At 47.9% G+C, this 20,685-nt stretch overlaps 2 protein-coding genes and 1 non-coding gene across 6 annotated transcripts in view; 1 reads left to right on the top strand and 2 right to left on the bottom strand.

Annotated features, from left to right (window-relative positions):
* Window positions 1–20,685, bottom strand: part of LOC120362775 (uncharacterized) — a 114,990-nt gene that overhangs the window by 34,291 nt on the left and 60,014 nt on the right. The window lies entirely within an intron of this gene.
* On the bottom strand, window positions 2,778–2,879 carry LOC120362850 (U6 spliceosomal RNA). The gene has a single exon (XR_005578650.1). It is a non-coding gene; the product is annotated as a U6 spliceosomal RNA (small nuclear RNA).
* Window positions 18,735–20,345, top strand: LOC101034514 (endogenous retrovirus group V member 2 Env polyprotein-like). Its single transcript, XM_003944095.4, has one exon. It carries the CDS (start codon window positions 18,735–18,737, stop codon window positions 20,343–20,345), a length of 1,611 nt encoding a protein of 536 aa, XP_003944144.2.

The raw sequence follows: 20,685 nt of genomic DNA, 5'->3' as shown, positions 1-20,685 counted from the left end.
GTGCAGGGTGGTGAGAAAGGAGACGGTTTTACAGGTTTGGTGTAGGCAGCAGAGAGTCACAGAAGTTACAGTTCAGGGTGGTTTTTGCAAGCTGGGAGGGGGTCATAGGGTCTGCAATCACGAGGTTGACCTATCAGTTGAGCAAGATCGGTTACAAAATCCAGTTGCCTTATCAGTTGAGGCAGGAACAAAGAACAATAGAAGAATGTCTCAAAGTTAATTAGGCACTGCATGAGTTGGTCATTCTCCCCTTTTGAGGTTTTCCAATTACTTCAGACTTTCTAGTTCCAGGAGTTCATCTGGAGGTGTAAGTGCAGGTCACAGACGTTACCATGCAGTCCATGGTGGCATCAGTCAGCCTAAAAGACCTTCCAGGCCATGTGTGGTATCTCACAGCTGAAATTCCAATACTTTGGGATGCAGAGGTGGGAGGACTGCTTGAGCCCAGAAGGTTGAGGCTATAGTGAGCTGAGATTGAGCACCCTAGCTTGAGTGACAGAGCCAGACCCTGTCTCAAAGTAAGTAAACAGAATAGAGAAAAATGACTTTGTACATATACGCACAGAAAGGTTCTTAAAATCTTAGAACTTTAATGCCTTTTTTTTTTTTTTTTTGCTTCTTATCTATTGACGTCATATTGAGTGTAAGTAGGAACATTTTCTGGTTGTGGTGTGGAGATTCACGGAAGAGGCAGCGAACAAGAGCCAGAGAACTAGACAGCACCAGGACTTAACACTGTCTGGAACCAGGTGAAATTTATTTGAAATTCAGATAGAAAGAAAAACAGCACAAACAACAATTTTCATATGGTGAACTAAATAATGTAATTCTAGAACTTCAAAATTTTGCTATATATGTGTGTGTGTGTGTGTGTGTGTATTTTTTTTTTTTCTTTTTTTTTTTGAGACAGTTTCTTTCTCGTTGCCCAGGCTGGAGGGCAATGGTGCAATCTTAGCTCATTGCAACCTCCACTTTCCAGGATCAAGCGATTTTCCTATGTCAGCCTCACGCTGAGCCACTGTGCCTGGCCAGAAAGTATATTATATATGATAATCTCTTATACTTATGGAAAAGCACGATAAAATGCAAGTGAGGGCTGGGTGTGGTGGCTCATGCCTGTAATCCCTGCACTTTCAGAGACCAAGGAAAGTGAATCCCGAGGTCAGTTCAAGACCAGCCTGGCCAACATGGTGAATCCCCATCTCTACTGAAGTACAAAAAAATTAGCCAGGCGTGGTGGCAGGCACCTGTAATCCCAGTTATGGGAGGTTGAGGCCAGAGAATCACTTGAACCCAGGAGGCGGAGGTTGCAGTGAGCCAAGAAGGGGCCATTGCACTCCAGCCTGGACAAGAAACTCCATCCCACACACACAAAAAAGAGATGTATTTGCAAAACGCCTCAGGGGTCTAAAGCAAGGGTTACGCTCCATTCAGTGGCAGCAAGGGCAGCACAGCCTCCACGTTCTGGCTCTGCTGTCCCCCTGAGGCCCTGTCACCAGGATCCAGGCAGTGGAGCATGAAGGAGCAGAAAGAAACATGTAAAGCAGGCCGTATGGACCAGAGGTTGAGGTGAGGGTATGGCTGGAATGTCAAATGGCGGGCAGAGGGAGGGTTACAGAAGCCTGGACTGAGGAGACGGTCATATCAGAACAGTGATCTGGTGAAGCTTGTTTGCCACCTGCAGTCTTGGGGCCAGGGAGTTCCAGGAGAGGGACAGCCCAAGTGAAGGCCTTGAGGCAGAAGAAACCGCCGCCCCAGGAACAGGAAAGAGGCCTGCGTGGGTGGAACAGAGCGAGCCAGGAGGACACAGGCAGGAGATGAGGTCAGAGAGGTCCCGGCCTGAGTTTTGCAATTCTTTTTTTTTTTTTTTTTGAGACGGAGTTTTGCTCTTGTTACCCAGGCTGGAGTGCAATGGCGCGATCTCGGCTCACCGCAACCTCCGCCTCCTGGGTTCAGGCAATTCTCCTGCCTCAGCCTCCTGAGTAGCTGGGATTACAGGCACGTGCCACCATGCCTAGCTAATTTTTTTTTTGTATTTTTAGTAGAGACGGGGTTTCACCATGTTGACCAGGATGGTCTCGATCTCTTGACCTCGTGATCCACCCGCCCTGGCCTCCCAAAGTGCTGGGATTACAGGCTTGAGCCACCGCGCCCGGCCCTTGAGTTTTGCAATTCTTATTCTCATATGTACAATTTAGACAAAATTTAAATTTATCAAGAGAGAGAAATCAACATGTTATCACAATTATCACATACCACTCATCTGTGTCCCTCTTTTGTCAGGACTGTTTCCTTCCCTCACTCTGTATCTCTCATTCTCACCTGAGTCTCTCCAGCTTTTTTCCGTTTCCCCTGGGATTTCTGCTCCTTCTTTTGTGCCTCTCTCCTCTGCTGCTCTTTCTCCCCTTTCCTTCTAATCCTTCTCTTCCATATGTTCTGCTCTATGCTTGCAACTTGTTTCGCCTCTTACTCCTCCTTCTCCCCGATCTTTCTTTCTGAGACAGAGTCTCAGTGTGTCACTCAGGCTGAAGTGCAATGGCATGATCTTGGCTCACTACAACCTCCGCCTCCCGGTTCAAGTGATTCTCCTGCCTCAGCCTCTCAAGTAGCTGGGATTACAGGCACGTACCACCACTCGTGGCTAATGTGTGTGTGTGTGGTGGGTTTTTTTTTGTAATGAAAATCACAATTTCGTTATTGGGTGCCCATTTTTGCTTAATCTCACTATTTCCTTAGTGCTAGGTTAGCAGATACGGAAACGATCTTCGCAGAGTGCGCCAAATATGGAACGCTTCGAATATTCGTGTCATCCTTGCACAGAGGCCATGCTAATCTCTGTATCGTTCCAATTTTACTATATGTGCTCCCAAAGCGAGCACAATTTTTTTGTATTTTTAGTAGAGACGGGGTTTCGCTATGTTGGCCAGGCAGGTCTTGAACTCCTGATCTCGTGATCCGCCTGCCTCGGGCTGTCAAAGTGCTGGGATTACAGGCGTGAGCCACTGCAACCAGCCTTTCTCCCCTATCTTTCTATTGTCCCCAATCTACATATACTTCTGCTGCCCCTTGGCGCTCTATGTTAAATTCCCTCTTCCCTGTTATACCCGTCCCCACTCTGTGGCACTCCCCCCCACCACCGATGCCCAGGCCTCCCCCTGCTCTCCTTGTCACCAGCTGTCGTCTCTCGCTGTCCCACCACCATGCTGCTGTCTGAAGCGGCTCCAAATCCCTCCTTTCCCTACTCTGTCTGAGGGGCCTCCCCTTTGCTGTCTCGCCCCTCCTGTTGTTTCCCTGTTACTTTCACAGTTCCTTCTCTCAATTCCTTCTGCAAATCCCTCACCCACTGTCTACCGTGCCATGGGTTTCAGGGTTTCCCTCATTCTTTCCTCTTGTTTTTCTGCTTCTCTCTCAGTCCTGTCTCTGTCTCCATATCCCCTGAGTCCACACATTCACAGGGGGGTTTGGAGCAAGACGCCTACATCCCGGAGGAGCACGTTTTCCAGAGGCTGGAGCTGGGCAGGCAAGAACATCAGGTGTCACAGGACAGGCCGCGGGCACCTCCCCGACGCGGGCTCAGGGGAGGCCTGGGGAGCAGCAGGCGCGGCACGACGAGCAGGGAGATGGGGGCGACAGCGCCTTAGGAGAGGGGTGGGGTCTGCAGGATCCCAGGACCAGGCAGAGGACTCGGCCTCCCCGGGACCCGGGCTGCGGCGCTGCGCTCCAGGGGCCGACGAGGGCGAGGCTGGGGAACCGGACAGAGCCGAATTCACCTCGTGGATGAGGGCTTTAGGTGGCGCGGGACGGGAGGAGGGGGTCAGGCAAAGGTTTTAAACGGGAACATGGAACGAAAAGACTTGTCTACGTGACCAGACGGCAGAGATCCGGGACGGATCCAGCCTCAGAACGGTTTCACCCCAAATCACGGACACGACCCCGGGTGTCACGGCGACGTGTGATTTCCTTGCGGTGAGGGTTATTTTCAGGGGTGTACGAACCTGCAGATCCCTGGTATGCAAGCACCAGAAGACTACGAAGCGCCAAGTTTAAGCTTAACGGACGGCGGAAAACGCATGCGCTGGGGCTCAGGGGTCACTCCCCTCAATCTGCTTCCGGGTCTGAGGGAAGCTGCGCGCGCAGCGCGGTGGGCGGGCCCAACAAGCTGCGGATTAGGAGGGGAGGGGAAAAAGGAGGAGGCGGGGCCTGTGCTTTCCTCTTCTGGCTCTCAGGGCATTTCTATATTCCCGGTTAAGGAAGCGATATGAACCAGTGACGCTGAGGCAACTCAGCAGGATCTCCCTGGGGCGGGGAGCAAAGTCTGTGATTAAATCCAGGAAAATTCCTGCTATCGAAATTAGGTTTAGCAATTTAACTTAAAAGCCCTAGAATTTTCCAGGAAACTTCCTGCTATCGAAATTAAGTTTGGCAATTTAAAAGCCCTAGAATCGTCTGTGAAGTAGACTCAAACTGGAAGGTGGAATGCAAACTCTGCATGCAACGATGGTCCAGTTACATACGGATAGCCCACAGAACAAAACAGAAATCCCTCTATTTTCTACTCTCCATTAATGCCAGAGACTCAACTCTGTATTTACTTGCAGATTTTTTTTTTTTTTTTAAAGACGGGGTTTCACCATGTCGGTCAGGCTGGTCTTGAACTCCCGACCTCAGGTGATCCACCCGCCTTGGCCTCCAAAGTGCTTGGAATACAGGCATGAGCCACCAAGCCCGGCCTCGCGGAATTTTTTTTTTTTTTTTTTTTTTTTTTTTTAAGACGGAGTTTCCCTCTTGTTGCCCAGGCTTGAGTACAGCTCACTGCAACCTCCACCTCCCCGGTTCAAGCGATTTCTCCTGCCTCAGCCTCCTGAGTAGCTGGGATTGCAGGTATGGGCCACCACACATGGGTAATGTTTTTTGTATTTTTCGTATAGACCTGCAGACTGGGATTTACCACGTTGGTCAGGCTGGTTGGTCTCGAACTCCTGACTTCAGGTGACCACACACCTCGGCCCCCCAAAGTGCTGAGATTACCGGCATAAGCCACTGCACCTGGTCCAGAAAGTTTCATAGCGACAACACCTGGGGTGCAAGGCAAGCGAAGCTAAATCTATCACCATCCAGATTCATCGTGCCTCTGCCCGGAAGACGAAAGTACACTGAAAACAGCAGGGTTTTGCAGCAAAGAAAGAGTTAAATAATTGCAGGGCTAGCCAAGTCGAACGAGTGGGAGAGGGGAAATTTAATTCTCAAAACCGTCTCCCGAAAAGCTGGGAGACAAGGTTTTGAGGACAATTTGGAGCAAGCGAGTAGGGAACTGGTGTGGCTAATTGGTTGGGGAGGAAATCATAGGATGGTCCAAAACAGCCTCCTGGAGCTAAGTTTTTGGGTGAGGGGGATCACAGGACCAGGTGGTGCCAGTTCTCTGCTACCAGTGAAGAGGTCCAGGTGGTTGAATACCCGAGGTTAAAAAAAAAAAAAAAAAAAAAAAAAATTTAAAAAGCTGGTCTGCCCAATTGGAAAAGTCTGAAAAACACCTCAAAGACCAATCTTAAGTTTTGACAAAAGTGATGCTATCTACAGGAGCAATTAGGAAAATTACAAATCTTGTGACCTTCATAATAATGGGTGGTTAATGTTTACAGCTACATTTTAGCAGAATACAGGTACCTCCCATAATCCTAACTTTGTGGCCTTTCATCAATCTTACAGAGAGGGTCAGGTTGGGAAGGAACTACTATTGTCCTTTCTTCAAAGTGATAACTATAAACTGAATTCCTTCCATAGTTAGCTGAGCCAATGCCCAAGAATGAGCAAACACAGCTTCTGTGGTAATAATTAAATTAAGTTTTATTTCTTTCACTATCATATTTTTGGCAAAGGCAGCTTTAGATTCAGTGATAAGTTAGAACGCCAATTTATGCTTTAAATAAGAAGCAGTATCTTGTTTAAAGTAGATATTAATTACATAGTTTTTCTTTGCTATTGTTATTCATATTTATTTATTTATTTGAAACAGGGCCTTCTGTCCTCCAGACTGGAGTACAGTGGTATGATTACCACTCACTGCAGGCTGGAAGTTACAGGCTCAAGTGATCCTCCCACCTCAGCCTCCTGAGTATCTGGGACTACAGGCATGAGAAATCACACCCTGCTATTTTTGTTTGTTTTTTCTTAAGTAGAGATGGAGTCTCTGTGTATTGGCAGGCTGGTATCAAACTCTTGGTCTCAAACAATCCTCACTTCAACCTCCCACAGTGCTGGGATTACAGGCCAGAGCCACTGTGCCTAACTACATTTGTTATTTTATTCTATGCAAGATGAGTTAATCTCAAATATTTCTGAGATCAACTTTGCTGACATCCTAATGAGGACTAAACTCTGATTTGTTTTATCTTGCCCAAATTCCTATCTAGGGGACCTGGGGAGTCATGTCCTACAAATCATAAATTCTCATCAGATGGGTTTTATTTAACTCTATATATCGTGACTTACTTTCCAACCTGACTCAGGTGTAACATCTAGGAGACAAAGAAAAAAATCCAAATATTTTACCCTAAAACATGTTTCTTTGCCATATTTTGAAATGGCCCTGCAAAGCTGTTTTTGTGAGGGAAATCCGCATCTGTAAACAATCTCTATTAACATAGCTAGATCTTCTTCCAGACCCTCTCTATCCTAGAGATTAACTAGGATCTGAATAGAAAATAATTGTCATACATTATCTCAAAGGGCAGCCACTATAATACTTCACAATAATTTTGGCTAGGCGTGGTGGCTGATGCCTATAATCCCAACATTTTGGGAGGCAGAGGCAGGTGGATCACGAGGTCAGGAGTTGGAAACCTGCCTGGCTAACATGGTAAAACCCTGTCTCTACTAAAAATACAAAAATAAGCCAGGTGCATTGGCAGGCGCCTGTAATCGCAGCTACTTGGGAGGCAGAGGTTGCAGTGAGCCAAGATTGCACCACTGCATTCCAGCCTAGGTGACAGATCAAGACTTCATCTCAAAAAAACAAAACAACAACAATTGGTCAAGTTTGTCGAAAGACTCCTCCCTCAGCCTCCCAAGTACCTGGGATTACAGGCGCATGTCACCATGCTGAACTAATTTTTTATATATATATATTTTTAGTAGAGACAGGGTTTCACCATATTGGCGAGGATGGTGTCGAACTCCTGACCTTGTGATCCACCTGCCTTGGTCTCCCAAAGTGGTGGGATTACAGGCGTGAGCCACCGCACCTGGACACTCAACTGATTGTTAACAAGAAAATGTTTCAATTCACCTATAACCTGAAACCTCCACCACCGCCCCACTGAGTTGTCCCACCTTTCTGAACCAAACCAGTGTATTTCTTTTTTTTGAGACGGAGTTTTGCTCTTGTTACCCAGGCTGGAGTGCAATGGCGCGATCTCAGCTCACCGCAACCTCCGCCTCCTGGGTTCAGGCAATTCTCCTGCCTCAGCCTCCTGAGTAGCTGGGATTACAGGCACGAGCCACCATGCCCAGCTAATGTTTTTTTTTCTTTTTGAGACAGAGTTTCGCTCTTGTTACCCAGGCTGGAGTGCAATGGCACGATCTCGGCTCACCGCAACCTCCGCCTCCTGGGTTCAGGCAATTCTCCTGCCTCAGCCTCCTGAGTAGCTGGGATTACAGGCACGCGCCACCATGCCCAGCTAATTTTTTGTATTTTTAGTAGAGACGAGGTTTCACTATGTTGACCGGGATGGTCTCGATCTCTTGACCTCGTGATCCACCCGCCTCGGCCTCCCAAAGTGCTGGGATTACAGGCTTGAGCCACCGCGCCCGGCCAATGTTTTGTATTTTTAGTAGAGACGGGGTTTCACCATGTTGACCAGGATGGTCTCGATTTCTCGACCTCGTGATCCACCCGCCTCGGCCTCCCAAAGTGCTGGGATTACAAGCTTGAGCCACCGCGCCCGGCCCCAGTGTATTTCTTAAATGCATCTGATTGATGTCTCAGGTCTCTCTAAAATGTAGAAAACCAAGCTGTGCCCAAATACTTTGGGCACATGTTCTCAGAACCTCTTCTGGACTCTGTCACGGGCCATGGTCACTCATATTTATTTGACTCAAAGTAAATTTCTTCAAATATTTTAGAGTTTGACTCTTTTCATCAACACTAACATCACCATGTCATTCATTTCTAGATATACTGTAATTTCAAATTCACTACATACATTCTGAAATACATTTCATTTTATAATTTTACATATTTTACATTTCATTTTAAAATTGTAACATATTTTAGATATTTTCTTTGTTTTCTATTATTCAATGTTCTGTTATGTGCGGATAACAAAGCCAATAAAATACTCTTCAGAAGTGATTTGGATTTATTTTCCCTTAGAGAAAAATTAATTTTGCAGTATTTCTAAGGATAAATGGCAGGAAGGTTATTTTCTTTCATATGAACTCTCAAGAAATGGTCTCACACTTGTAATCCCAGCACTTTAGGAGGCCAAGGCGGGTGAATCATGAGGTCAAGAGATCGACACCATCCTGGCCAACATGGTGAAACCCCGTTTCTACTAAAAATACAAAAATTAGCGGGGCGTGGTGGTGTGCGCCTGTAGTCCCAGCTGCTCAGGAGCCTGAAGCAGGAGAATCGTTTGAACCCAAAAGGCAGAGGTTGCGGTGAGATCGCGCCATTGCACTCCAGCCTGGGCAACAACAGCAAAACTACATCTCAAGAAAAAAAAAAAAAAAAAAAGAAAGAAAGAAAGAGACATTGTTCTGAATTTCAATGTCCAAGAGTGGTCCAACAGTCAGAGGCTTGCAGAAAGAGGGAAGCCTAAGCTTTGAGTAAGTCAACAAGCATTGTTCCCGTGATCGGTGAGGACAAACAATTGAGAAACCCTTGATGAGACAAACTGTGGGAATTTGGAGCTTTTTCTTAATGTAAACAAAGAGGGTAAGCTTTGAAGTAAGGTGTTTCTAGGGAAAACAAAAACAAAGGGTTGGGCAAGAGAGTGGTTTCTGGTGGGTTTTGTTTCTTTTTTTGCTTTTGCCCTAAGAACAGCCTCAAGAGGCCTAAAGAACATGTGCCCCTCTGGTGGGTTCTTCAATCTTTGCTATTTCTTCGACTCTTTACTATGTTTATGGGGTTGAAGTGAACTTCAACACTGTTGCCACAGGTAACATCAAACAAAATTTAAAAAATAATAAACACATATGTACTATTTGAAAAACAGAACTAAAAATAATAGGAACAATAGTGAAATTGTCCCGTACCTCAGTTTTTTGGCTGTGCGGTATTCATTCCTATCACACACAAGAGACATCAGTAATTATTGGAAGGCATGGCTCTAAATCTCCAACTTCAGGGGGTTGTGTAGCTGTTAAATTAAATACAAGCCTAGAGATACATTAAGAAAATTAGTGTTTCCTTTTCCATTTTTCTGCTGGCCATGGAAAAACAGTGTCACAGTTTTATAAATTCTTTGGTCACAATTAGAAAATATAAGCACTACGCTGGGTGCAGTGGCTCACGTCCATAATCTTAGCACTTTGGGAGGCCAAGGCAGGTGGATCACAAAGTCAGGAGTCTGAGACCAGCCTGGCCAACAAAGTGAAACCCCGTCTCTACTAAAAATACAAAACTTAGCCAGACGTGGTGGCATGCGCCTGTAATCCCAGATACTCGCTAGGCTGAGGCAGGAGAACTGACTGAACCTGGGAGGCGGGGGTTTCAGTAAGCCCAAATGGCACTACTGCACTCAAGCCTGGGCAACAAGAGTGAAACTCTTGTCTCAAAAAAAAAAAAAAAAAAAAAAAGCCGGGCGCGGTGGCTCAAGCCTGTAATCCCAGCACTTTGGGAGGCTGAGGCGGGTGGATCACGAGGTCGAGAGATCGAGACCATCCTGGTCAACATGGTGAAACCCCGTCTCTACTAAAAAATATAAAAAATTAGCTGGGCATGGCGGCACGTGCCTGTAATCCCAGCTACTCAGGAGGCTGAGGCAGGAGAATTGCCTGACCCCAGGAGGCGGAGGTTGCGGTGAGCCGAGATCGCGCCATTGCACTCCAGCCTGGGTAACAAGAGCGAAACTCCGTCTCAAAAAAAAAAAAAAAAAAAAAAAGAAACAAAGAAAATGCAAGTACTAATTTACATGTCAGATCCATGTCACATTCTCAAATTAATCTAAATTTTCTTGACATCCCTTTTTATACCAGTGGAGCCCTGATGAAGATGCTTAAGAGAAGTTTTCTATCAGAGAAATAAGTTGATGAGAATAAACTGAAGGTGAAAATTCTGTAATTTTCTGTGACCTGGGGGAAGAAGCTTAAGGTGAATTTATATTCAGATTTGTTAAAGAGAAAGAATATAGAGAGGTGGATGAACTAGGTATAACTTAAGTTTTTCCGTCCACAAACCAGGTGAAAGCATTGGAGTAGGCAGACAGACAGGCATGAGCAGGTAAGGGAGCCCCTGTGTTACCTGATCCAGGACCTGGATTTGGGTCCTAATCCAGAACCTAAGAGAGGGTTCTTCGGATCTCACACAAGAAAGAATTCAGGGTGAATCCATACAGTAAAGTGAAAGCAAGTTTACAATTAAGAAGGTAAAGGAATAATGAATGGCTACTCCATAGGCGGAGCAGCCTCCTATCTCATCCTGAGAGTAAGAATGCCTTAACTTCCTGGGAATGTAGCCCAGCCGGTCTCAGACTTATTTTATCCAGCCCCTATTCAACATGGAGTTGCTCTCCTTCAAAAGCCTCTGACACTTGGGAAAGGAATCTATAGAAATGCAACTCATTGGGACTGGGCAAGGTGGCTCACACCTGTAATCCCAGCACTTAGGGAGGCTGAGGCGGGTGGATCACAAGGTCAAGAGTTTGAGATTAGCCTGGCCAACATGGTGAAACTTCGTCTCTACTAAAAATACAAAAATTAGCTGGGCATGGGGGCGGGCGCCTGTAATCCCAGCGACTCAGGAGGCTGCGGCAGGAGAATCATTTGCACCTGGGAGGCAGAGGTTGCAGTGAGCCAAGATTTCACCACTGCACTCCAGCCTGGACAACAGGTCAAGACTCCGTCTCACCAAAAAAAAAAAAAAAAAAAAAAAAAAAAAGCAACTCACTCATAGCCTCCTTCGAGATGCTGCCAACGAACAGCAAAAAAAGGACAGTGGCTAAGCTGCTAACACCTGGCCTTGTGGCTATGCCCTGTGACCCAGAAGGGGACATCTTAGTGGCTAGCTGGACATAATCGAGATGGGGGATTTTCCCCATTAACAACTATGTGTACTTCTCTAATAACCCACACTAGAATAGTCTCCTGCTCACAATGATACTAAAACACACACCCCTGGGTGGAGATTTGAGATGCTAATGAGACATGTGACGTGTGTACCAGCATGGACCGTCACAGTGCTTTCTGATCAGAGGACTTCCGGGAATGCCCCTGCACAGCCCTTTCATGAATAATCATGTCAGATTCTCATAAAAAGGCTCTGCCCAGCAATAGTAGGAACAGACTCATTCTTTCAGCCCACCCTGTTCCACTGTTCAGGGTGTCTCTTCTTTCTGAGCTCCTGTGTCTTTAGATAAAGGGCACTTACCCACTTAACTTTTTCTGCGTGTCTCTTGGATGAATTCAAGAAGACCAAGAACCAGAGGACTTCCACGCCTCTCCTGGTAACACGGAGACCCAGAGCACTTCCACGGCCCTCCTGGTAACATCTGGTGTTTTCGGCTGGTTACCTGGCCTGAAACTGTTCTCCCGGGTAAGTGCTAAAAACGTAGCGCCAGATGATCTGGCCGAGGACCTCTGCTGCTTTCTGCACTGAAGAACCTCCTGCCTGAATGCAGTTCTTGCAGCTTTAAGGGGAGGGGTTTTTCCTCTCACACCGTGGGTACTAACAAATGCCCAGTACCATTGCCCTTCAGCCACTGTGACTCTGCTCCCTCTGGCTGATTTCTCAGCTCACCCTCAGGGGTGACAGGCAGAGGAGGGAGGACTTTCAAGTCCACACCAGGAAGATCTGAGACACGGTGACCCTCCTGCAGAAGGCTTGTGAGAGGCAGGGAATATGTGCTAGCGGGCAATGACTAGGAGCTTCACATCTTTCCACTAAAACTGCGATCCCGTGTTAAGTCAGCTCTTAAACTTGCCATCCATGGCAGTCAGTTCTCCTGGACACGTTACGCCAGCACCAGTGAATAATGCCCCAGGTCACTCTGCTTACTCCCTGCTGTCCCTGTCCTCGCCACCGGGCTTCCTTGAATTCCTCCTTCACGTGCAAGCCCCCTGTACGTCCTGCTTGTCGGGGGCCTGCTGCGTCTGCTTTACTGCCAGGCGCCGGATGCCTCTGTGGGCCGACGCTGAACTTCATACTCACTTTTTCCCCAGAAACGAGACCCAGCTTCGTCCCTTCGCTTGCCTCCTTTCTCACTGCAGGGACCGGCACTGGCAGGATGCCCGCTTACGGGCATCCCTCGTTTATTACCGGGTCCTTTTCCGCCCAACTACCCTTCAAGAATGCCTCATTCTGTGGCTCCTAAAGCGAGCTGTCCGCTTCCTCCGGGTGTTCATCTACGGCCCTCTTCCCCAGGCCCCCGTTTCTCTTTACAACCGCGGTTTCCTATGGGCCACTGGGAAGTTCTTCATCCGCCTCCTAAAGCCATTGTTGCAGACCTATGGAGCAGTCAGGCGCTTTCTGCGTTACGTTGAACAGGCTGATAGAAGATGCCCCCGGCGCTCCCCTTGCTGCTTATGTGACCACATAAGGGACGTGAAAAAACGGAGTCAACAACCCAGTCCACTAACTCTGAGTCCCAGGGGGCTTCCGTGCCTTTTTAAGCACTTCTTCTGTATGATCCCCAAGGAACCTACGATGAGTAGGGGAAGGTATCAGATTTACCTCCATTCCTCTAACCATCTGTATGCATTAATCCAGTATTATTACGCATTAAGGGGACCTTACCGTAGAGTCCCTTCTCTGCAGACTTTAGCAGGGGCAAGACTACTGGATTTCCTGCAGCACCAAGGTTACTGGGAATACGAGAGACAAGAGAATTACTCCTACGCCAGACGTTCTTACATCCTTCCTTGCCCATACATCCTTCCTTGCCCAACACAGAGCTGAGAAAGGCGTCCCTGCTAGCCGTCAATCCTAGGAAATCTAGGAAACCCCTCTCAGCAAAACAAGATACAGGGAAATAATGGATGGTGCCTATGTTAAGGCTAGCTCATTCTGGAGCCCCAGGTAGAGGGCTTCATCCTATCGAATTCACCCTTGTGGATAGAGGTATGGACACTTCACCTGGGCCAAGGTGTGGAACGCCTCAGCTTCCTGAGACACCAGACAGGTGGAGGGATGCCCTCTCTCTCCTACGTTCTCACCTGTCTTCTCTTTCAGATGGGTAACCAGATCTCCGTACCCCGGGATTCCCCTCTCGGATGCATCCTTAGAAACTGGGATAAGTTTGATCCCCAGGCATTAAAACGAAAAAGATTGATTTTTCTTTGCAATAAGGTTTGGCCAAAATATAAACTAGAAGGGCAGGAGGCCTGGCCAGAGGGAGGAAGCTTAAATGTTAATACCATCCTCCAGCTTGACCTCTACTGCCGACGCCAGAGCAAATGGTCGGAGGTCCCTTACGTGCAAACCTTCATGATCTTGAGGGAAAATCCTGATTTCTGTAAAGGCTGCAAGATAGATCCTGCCCTTTTAGCTACCCTCAGCCGTCCACTCCAGAACTCTCAACCAGGAGGCCTCAAAGATTTCCTGGCCAACTCAGCTCAGCCTCCTCTTCCTGAGACCAAAGAGGAAGAACAGGCGCCCCCAGCCCCTTCCTCCTTGCGTCCTCTTAGCCTTGACGGGTCCGCCCTAACCTACGCTGGTCCCTCAGGCCCCCGCTCGGGAACCTGCCCACTGCCAACGGTGAGCAGACCCACAGGACCGGTCCCGGTTCGAGGCCCCTTTCTCTTGCAGAACTTGACCCAAGTTAAGGAAGGCCTGGGAACGTTCTCAGAGAACCCGGGAAAATTCACGGAGGGCTTCCGTAAATTAACCCGCACTTTTGAGCTCACCTGGAAGGATGTCGCCGTCCTCCTAGGACAAACCCTCTCTCTGGAAGAAAGACAGACCGTTTGGGAGGCGGCACGTCAATGCGGGGATGAGCTACACTTGGCAGATGCCAACTACCCCGTGGGAGCTACGGCTGTTCCCCTGCAGGACCCCAGCTGGGACTACAAGACCCAGGCAGGAATCTGCGCCAGAAACCACATGCTCCTATGCCTAATAGAGAATGAAAAGGAGTCGAGTCAAGCCTGTAAATTACAACAAGTTAGCAACCATTGACCAAGGGCCAGATGAGAACCCCACAGCCTTTCTCGAAAGGCTCCAGGAAATTCTCATCAGACATACCAACCTAGACCCGGGATCCCCAGAAGGACAGCTGGTCCTCAAGGATCACTTCCTGACACAAGCTGCCCCCGACATCAGGAGAAAACTGCGAAGGCTGGCTTTGGGACCCAGTGCCCCCATGTCGGAAATCCTCCGATTAGCTTCCTCCGTGTTTTATAACCGAGGCCAGGATGAGAGGGCCAGGGCCAAGAAGAAGGAGAAACAGAGAGAGAAGAGGCAGTCTCAATTATTAGCCGCTTTCCAAGTCCCCCAGCCCCCTCCAGGTTGCCCTCAGAATGCCCTCCCAGGGAAGTGCCACCAGTGTGGGGAGCCGGGCCACTGGAAGGCAAACTGCCCCTACGTCCCGAAGGGGGAAGGGCCCCGCACCGCCTGTCCCCTCTGTCATCGGCGGACCCGCTGAAAAGGGGACTGTTCTGAGAGCCAAAAGGGCCCCAAGCCTGACTCCAACCCAATGATGGCTTTGAGCTGAGGGCACCCTCTGCTGTGGCTGGCTCCCAGATGTGACATCATCATCAAGCAGATGGAGCCAAGGGCAACTTTGCACGTAGCAGGTAGGACAACACATTTTCTATTTGATTCGGGAGCCGCCTGCTCAGGCTGACCCCCTTCTCTGGGCAACTTTCCTCTGTCAGGTAATCACGGTAAATGGCACCTCCGCTTCACAAGATTTACACCTTCTTTATTGTCAAAAGACCAGTTAATCTTTTCCCATGAGTTCCTGGTAATGTCTGGATGTCCCATACCTCTTTAGGGCAGGGATATACTCTCCAAACTAGGGGCATGCTTCATATTGACCTGAACTTCCCTTAAAGGCCTTTTTTTTTTTTTTTTTTTTTTGGGAAGAAACACCCATGACATTGGTGAATTGTCTTGATCTGAAATCACAAATAACCCCGAGATAAGGGCCTCTGATATGCCAGGAAGGGCAACAACTGTAGTCTCAGTCAAAGTCCAGCTAAGAAAACCTTCCCTTTCTTTCTTAAGAAACAATACTCAGTACGGCCACAAGCTATGGAAGGACTTCAGCCTATCATTAACTGATTCCTTAGGCATGGCTTGTTAATGTTCTGTAACTCTCCCTGCAATACACCTATCCTGGCTGTCCAAAAGGGCAAACAGAAAGCACGGGCTTTTCCAAGACTTAAGAATCATGAACAAAGCTGTCATATTCACTGGATGCCTATTCATCCAGTGGTCCCAAACCCCTATGCAATTCTGGGGTAAACACTCCACATACGCTCACAGTTCCCAGTACTAGATCTCAAAGATGTTTTTTTCTGCATACCTCTGGACCCGATTTTTTATTTGCCTTTGAATGAACAGATGACAAAGAATTAAACTGCCAGCTAACTAACTGCCACCTCTGGGTTTTAGAGACAGTCTACATTTATCTGAACAAGCTCTAGCTAAAGACTTAACTGAGTTCTCTCTTGAGAAGGGCCCAATCTTACAATATGTGGATGATCTACTCATCCGCTTCCTCTCTAAAGAACTGGCACAACAACATGCAGTATAGACTTTCAACTTCTCAGCTAAAAAAGGACACAGAGCTTCCAAAACGAAGGCCCAAACAATCCAACAACAGGTTTCCTATTTAGATCTTATTCTTACTCCAGAGGAACCCAGGCTCTCACCCGAGAGAAGATAAGCCATTCAACAAATACATCCCCCTGGCTCCCAAACGCAACTTAGAACTTTCCTGGGCCCAACAAAAGATGGTACACTTGGATTTTGGGATACGGAAAAATGAGTAAGCCCACTTTAGGAGTCTCTCAAAGGAGGGAATGATGAGGAACTCTTATCGTCAGGACCCTCACAAGGTCAGGCGTATAACCAACTTGGGCTAGCCTACTGCAAGCCCCGGCCCGTTGGCTGCACGAAGCAGGAAGACCCCTCCAACCTTACGTACCACAAAAATGAGGACTAACGATGGGAGTTTTAACACAAACTCTAGTCACACAAGGCTCCAGGTGGATGACTTCTATCAAAGGCATGATTCAGGGACCCAAAGATGACCTAAGTGCCTTAAGGCAATTAGCTGCCACCGCTCTCTTAGTAGAAGGGGCTTCCAAAATCAAGACGGGTCATCACTGAGGTCTTCACCTCACATCAGACAGCTGCTGTGCGCACACTAAAAGGCTCACACTGGCTGACTGGCAGATGGTTTTTTAAAATACCAAGATCTTCGTCTCGGAGCTGTACACCTATCACAGGAGGCTGCTGTAGACCATGGCCAGGGACACAGACGAGGGTGAAACTGCCCAGCCAAACAGGAGGGCAGACCAAGCAGCCGGGACCAGTGCCCTCTCTGGGGAGTGCCTCACGGCCCTTATGCCAACTTTACCTAACACCTTACCCACCCACAATACACACATGAGGAAAGGAAACGGGCTATCAAACACGGAGACACCCGAGAACCTGAGGGGGTCTACAGGGGGAGGATTCTCCACTTTCCTCGGCCCTGCAGGAAACACTTGTAAGAGCACTCCACGATTCACGTCACTTCGGGAGACATCATCTCCAGCACGTGTACAAACACCTTTTCTCTGGACAAGGGCTCTACGAGACTGTCTGTCGGTCTTTAACGCCCATTCATCCTGTGCCTGCAATAGCCCTCGGGGCCCTATGCTGCCCTGCTTAATTCAGCCAGTTCAGCATCGGGTAATGTACCCAGGGAAAGACTGACAGATGTATTTCACTCAGTTTCCAGCCTGTAGAGGCTATAAATACCTTCTGGTCTTTGGGGTACATTTACTGGGTGGGTTAAAGGCTTTCCTACAAAAACAGGAAAGGCCCAGGAAGGAGCCAAGGTACTTCTTAAAAAAAAAAAAAAAAAACCCCTCAGTGTTGGCTTAGTTTGTCTTAACAAAGTGACAATGGCCCATTTTTCATTTCACACACCATTTAATTAGTGGCAAAAGCCCGATAAATATAGCACTCCTTCTGAAGGCCAAGATCCTCTGGGAAGGTAGAAAGGACCCTGAACAAAGTGTGCCAGGAAACCTGACCATGGCTAAAACTCCTGCCCATGGCACCGCTCTGAATTACAATTGCCCCTAACTCATATTTATGCATGAGTCCTTTTGAAATTTCACTAACAGCCCATGCAGTGGCTCATGCCTATAATCCCAGTACTTTGGGAGGCCGAGGTGGGCAGATCACCTGAGGTCAGGTGTTCCAGACCAACCTGACATGGTGACGCTCTGTCTCTACTAAAATACAAAAATTAGCTGGGTGTACTTGTGGGTACCTGTAATCCCAGCTACTCAGGAGGCCGAGGCAGGAGGAGAATCTCTTGAACTAGAGAGGCGGAGGTTGCAGTGAGCTGAGATGATGCCACTGCACTCCAGCAAGACTCTGTCTCAAAAAAAAAAAAAAAAAAAAAAAAGGCCAGGCCCAGTGACTCACACCTGTAATTCCAGCACTTGGGGAGGCTGAAGTGGGCTGATCCCAAGGTCAGGAGTTTGAGACCAGCCTGGCCGATATGGTGAAACTCTGGCTCTACTAAAAACACAAAAAAATTTGCTGGGCATGGTGGGGCATGCCTGTAGTCCCAGCTACAGGGAGGCTGAGGCAGAAGAATTGCTTGAACCTGGGAGGCAGAGGCTGCAGTGAGCCGAGAGTTCACCACTGCACTCCAGCTTGAACAACAGAGCGAGATTCCATCTCAAAAAAGAAAGAAATTTTATTTGAAAGACCCTTCCAATGTGCAGACTCAATGTTAGATCCAGATGTTACCCAATTAACCAAATATATAACATCACTGGCCCAATTTCAACAAGCCATCCAGATGTTTGGGCAAAAGGTACTGCCTGAACCTGACCCTTTTGGTAATCAACCCTTACACCAGCCAGGGTGACAAGTCCCGCATCAAAACCTAGAGCAATGGTCACATGGGTCTCAACTAGCCTGGGTCTGTCCCTCATGCAAAGACTCCTTTATTACTTTCTGCCCCAACAGTTATTAAAGTTTCTGGAATCTCTAGTTGGATACATCACCCTCGAGGAAAACTATGGGAAGACGCTGAAGAACCAACAACAGAATCAGCGTCTGAGTAGTCTCATGATCCAACCACTGGACGGCTTCAGATTCCTCTTCAAGTGAAGAGATAAGTAAAGCCTTCTCTCCTTTTACCCAAAATAAGGTCAGCTCACTACTGGGAATCTTAGTTGCAGCGGTACTGGTTATTCCACTCATTTTGACCCTAACTTGCATGTCACCTAAAGTCCTGATAACAGCCTGTTTCATCACTAAACACTACATATAACCATTTATTTTTCTCTCCTATTTTCACCACTTTTATTTTGTTTTCATAAAGCTTAAGGGAAAATCCGCTATGACAGAGAAATACCTTTTCCTTTATCTTTACCTCCTTCCCATGCCCCTGCTCTCACAAGCCCAATGGAGTGAAAATTTGCTTGTCAATTTCTCCAAAATCATTGCTTCTGGAAACCATCTAACCAACTGTTGGATTTGTCACGACTTCATCACCAGATCCTCATCTTACCAATATATTTTGTTAAGAAATTTTTCTCTAAACCTAACATTTGGTTCAGGAATCCCTGAAGGCCAACATAAATCTGTTCCGCTCCAGGTTTCACTTGCTAACTCAGCGTACCAAGTCCCCTGCCTGGATCTCACTCCACCTTTCAATCAAAGCTATAAAACTTCTGTGTATTTGTTCAACTGCTCTTCTCTAAACCAAACCTGTTGTCCGTGCCCTCGAGGACACTGTGACTGGAACGTCACCTTGGCGGAGGAATTCCCCATTCCCACCATCCAGCCCATGAGCTTTTCCTCAACAGGTTGCCACCCTAACTTGACTCACTGGTGCCCAGCTGGCAATCACCCAGTGAATAATCCAAAGAAGCCACTCCAGAATCAGTGTACAGCCTGGGAAGGAAAAGAGCTAATAACATGGAGGGTTCTGTATTCGCTTCCCAAGGCACACACTGCCCACATTTGGCCAAAAGGTAGCGCTCTCCAGGGAGGGCCTCTATCCCCTACATGCAATCAAACAATTCAAACAGGGTGGAAGTCGCATTTACACAGGTGGTTCAACACCAAAAGCCCCCGGTGGGCCTGTACCCCTCCTGGCTATGTATTTTTATGTGGACCAAAGCAAAATAAACTGCCCTTTGAGGGAAGTCCTAAGAGAACTTATTCGAACCCCCCTTCGGCAAACCTCTTTACCTGCATCAATAACATCCAACATGTGGGGGAGTGTGCTGTGGGACTTTTGGGGCCACGGGGGGTAGGGGTAACCGTTTATAACACCACCCAACCCAGACAGAAAAGAGCTCTGGGTCTCATATTGGCAGGGATAGGAGCGACCGTAGGAATGATCGCCCCGTGGGGAGGGTTCGCCTATCATGAAATCACCCTCCGAAATCTCTCCACGCAAATAGGGAACCTGGCTAAGAGCACCGGAGACGCCATCTCTAAACTCAAGGCCTCCCTGGATTCTCTGGCCAACGTGGTCATGGACAACAGATTGGCCTTAGATTACCTCTTAGCAGAGCAGGGTGGAGTCTGTGCCGTGATCAATCAATCCTGTTGCACTTATGTCAATAACAGTGGGGCAATAGAGGAGGATATCAGAAAGATCTATGACCACGCTACGTGGCTCCATGAGTTTGGAAAAGGAGGTGCTTCCGAAGGGTCCATTTGGAAGGCTGTGACGTCTGCTCTCCCCTCCCACACGTGGTTTGTCCCTTTATTGGGACCAGCTGCACTTATAGTCTTCCTTCTCCTTTTTGGCCCTTGTCTCTATAATTTACTGATTAAATGTGTCTCTTCCAGGATACGGCAATTTCACTCACAGCCCCTAAAAATGGAAAGCCATCATCCAATCGTCCCTGGAGGTCCCAGCACCTACAAGTACATCTCCCCCTTGGATGCCAGCGGGCAAAGATTCCGGGAAACTACAGAGGGGCTCCTTCCCTGACAGAGAGCAAGAGACGGAGACCCTGATGACTTCTTCGTCCCATGTCAGCAGGAAGTAGTTACAGAAGACCCACGACGTCCTTACACCCAAAGCCTTTCAGGGTCTCCATCTCTTGAGGGGAATTGTTAGGGTAGGCAGTTAGGTAGGCATGAGCAGGCAAGAGAGCCCCTGGGAAAGGAATCTTTAGAAACACAGCCCACTGATGGCCTCCTTGGAGATGCTGCCCATGGACAGTCAGCAAAATGAGGAGAGTGAGCCAGGCGCAGTGGCTCATGCCTGTAATCCCAGCACTGTGGGAGGCCCAGGCGGGTGGATCACCTGGGGTTGGGTGTTGGAGACC

The sequence above is a fragment of the Saimiri boliviensis genome, chromosome 14 (assembly GCF_048565385.1).
Source record: "Saimiri boliviensis isolate mSaiBol1 chromosome 14, mSaiBol1.pri, whole genome shotgun sequence".
Taxonomy (NCBI): domain Eukaryota; kingdom Metazoa; phylum Chordata; class Mammalia; order Primates; family Cebidae; genus Saimiri; species Saimiri boliviensis.
This window is presented reverse-complemented; position numbering and strand designations above follow the sequence as displayed.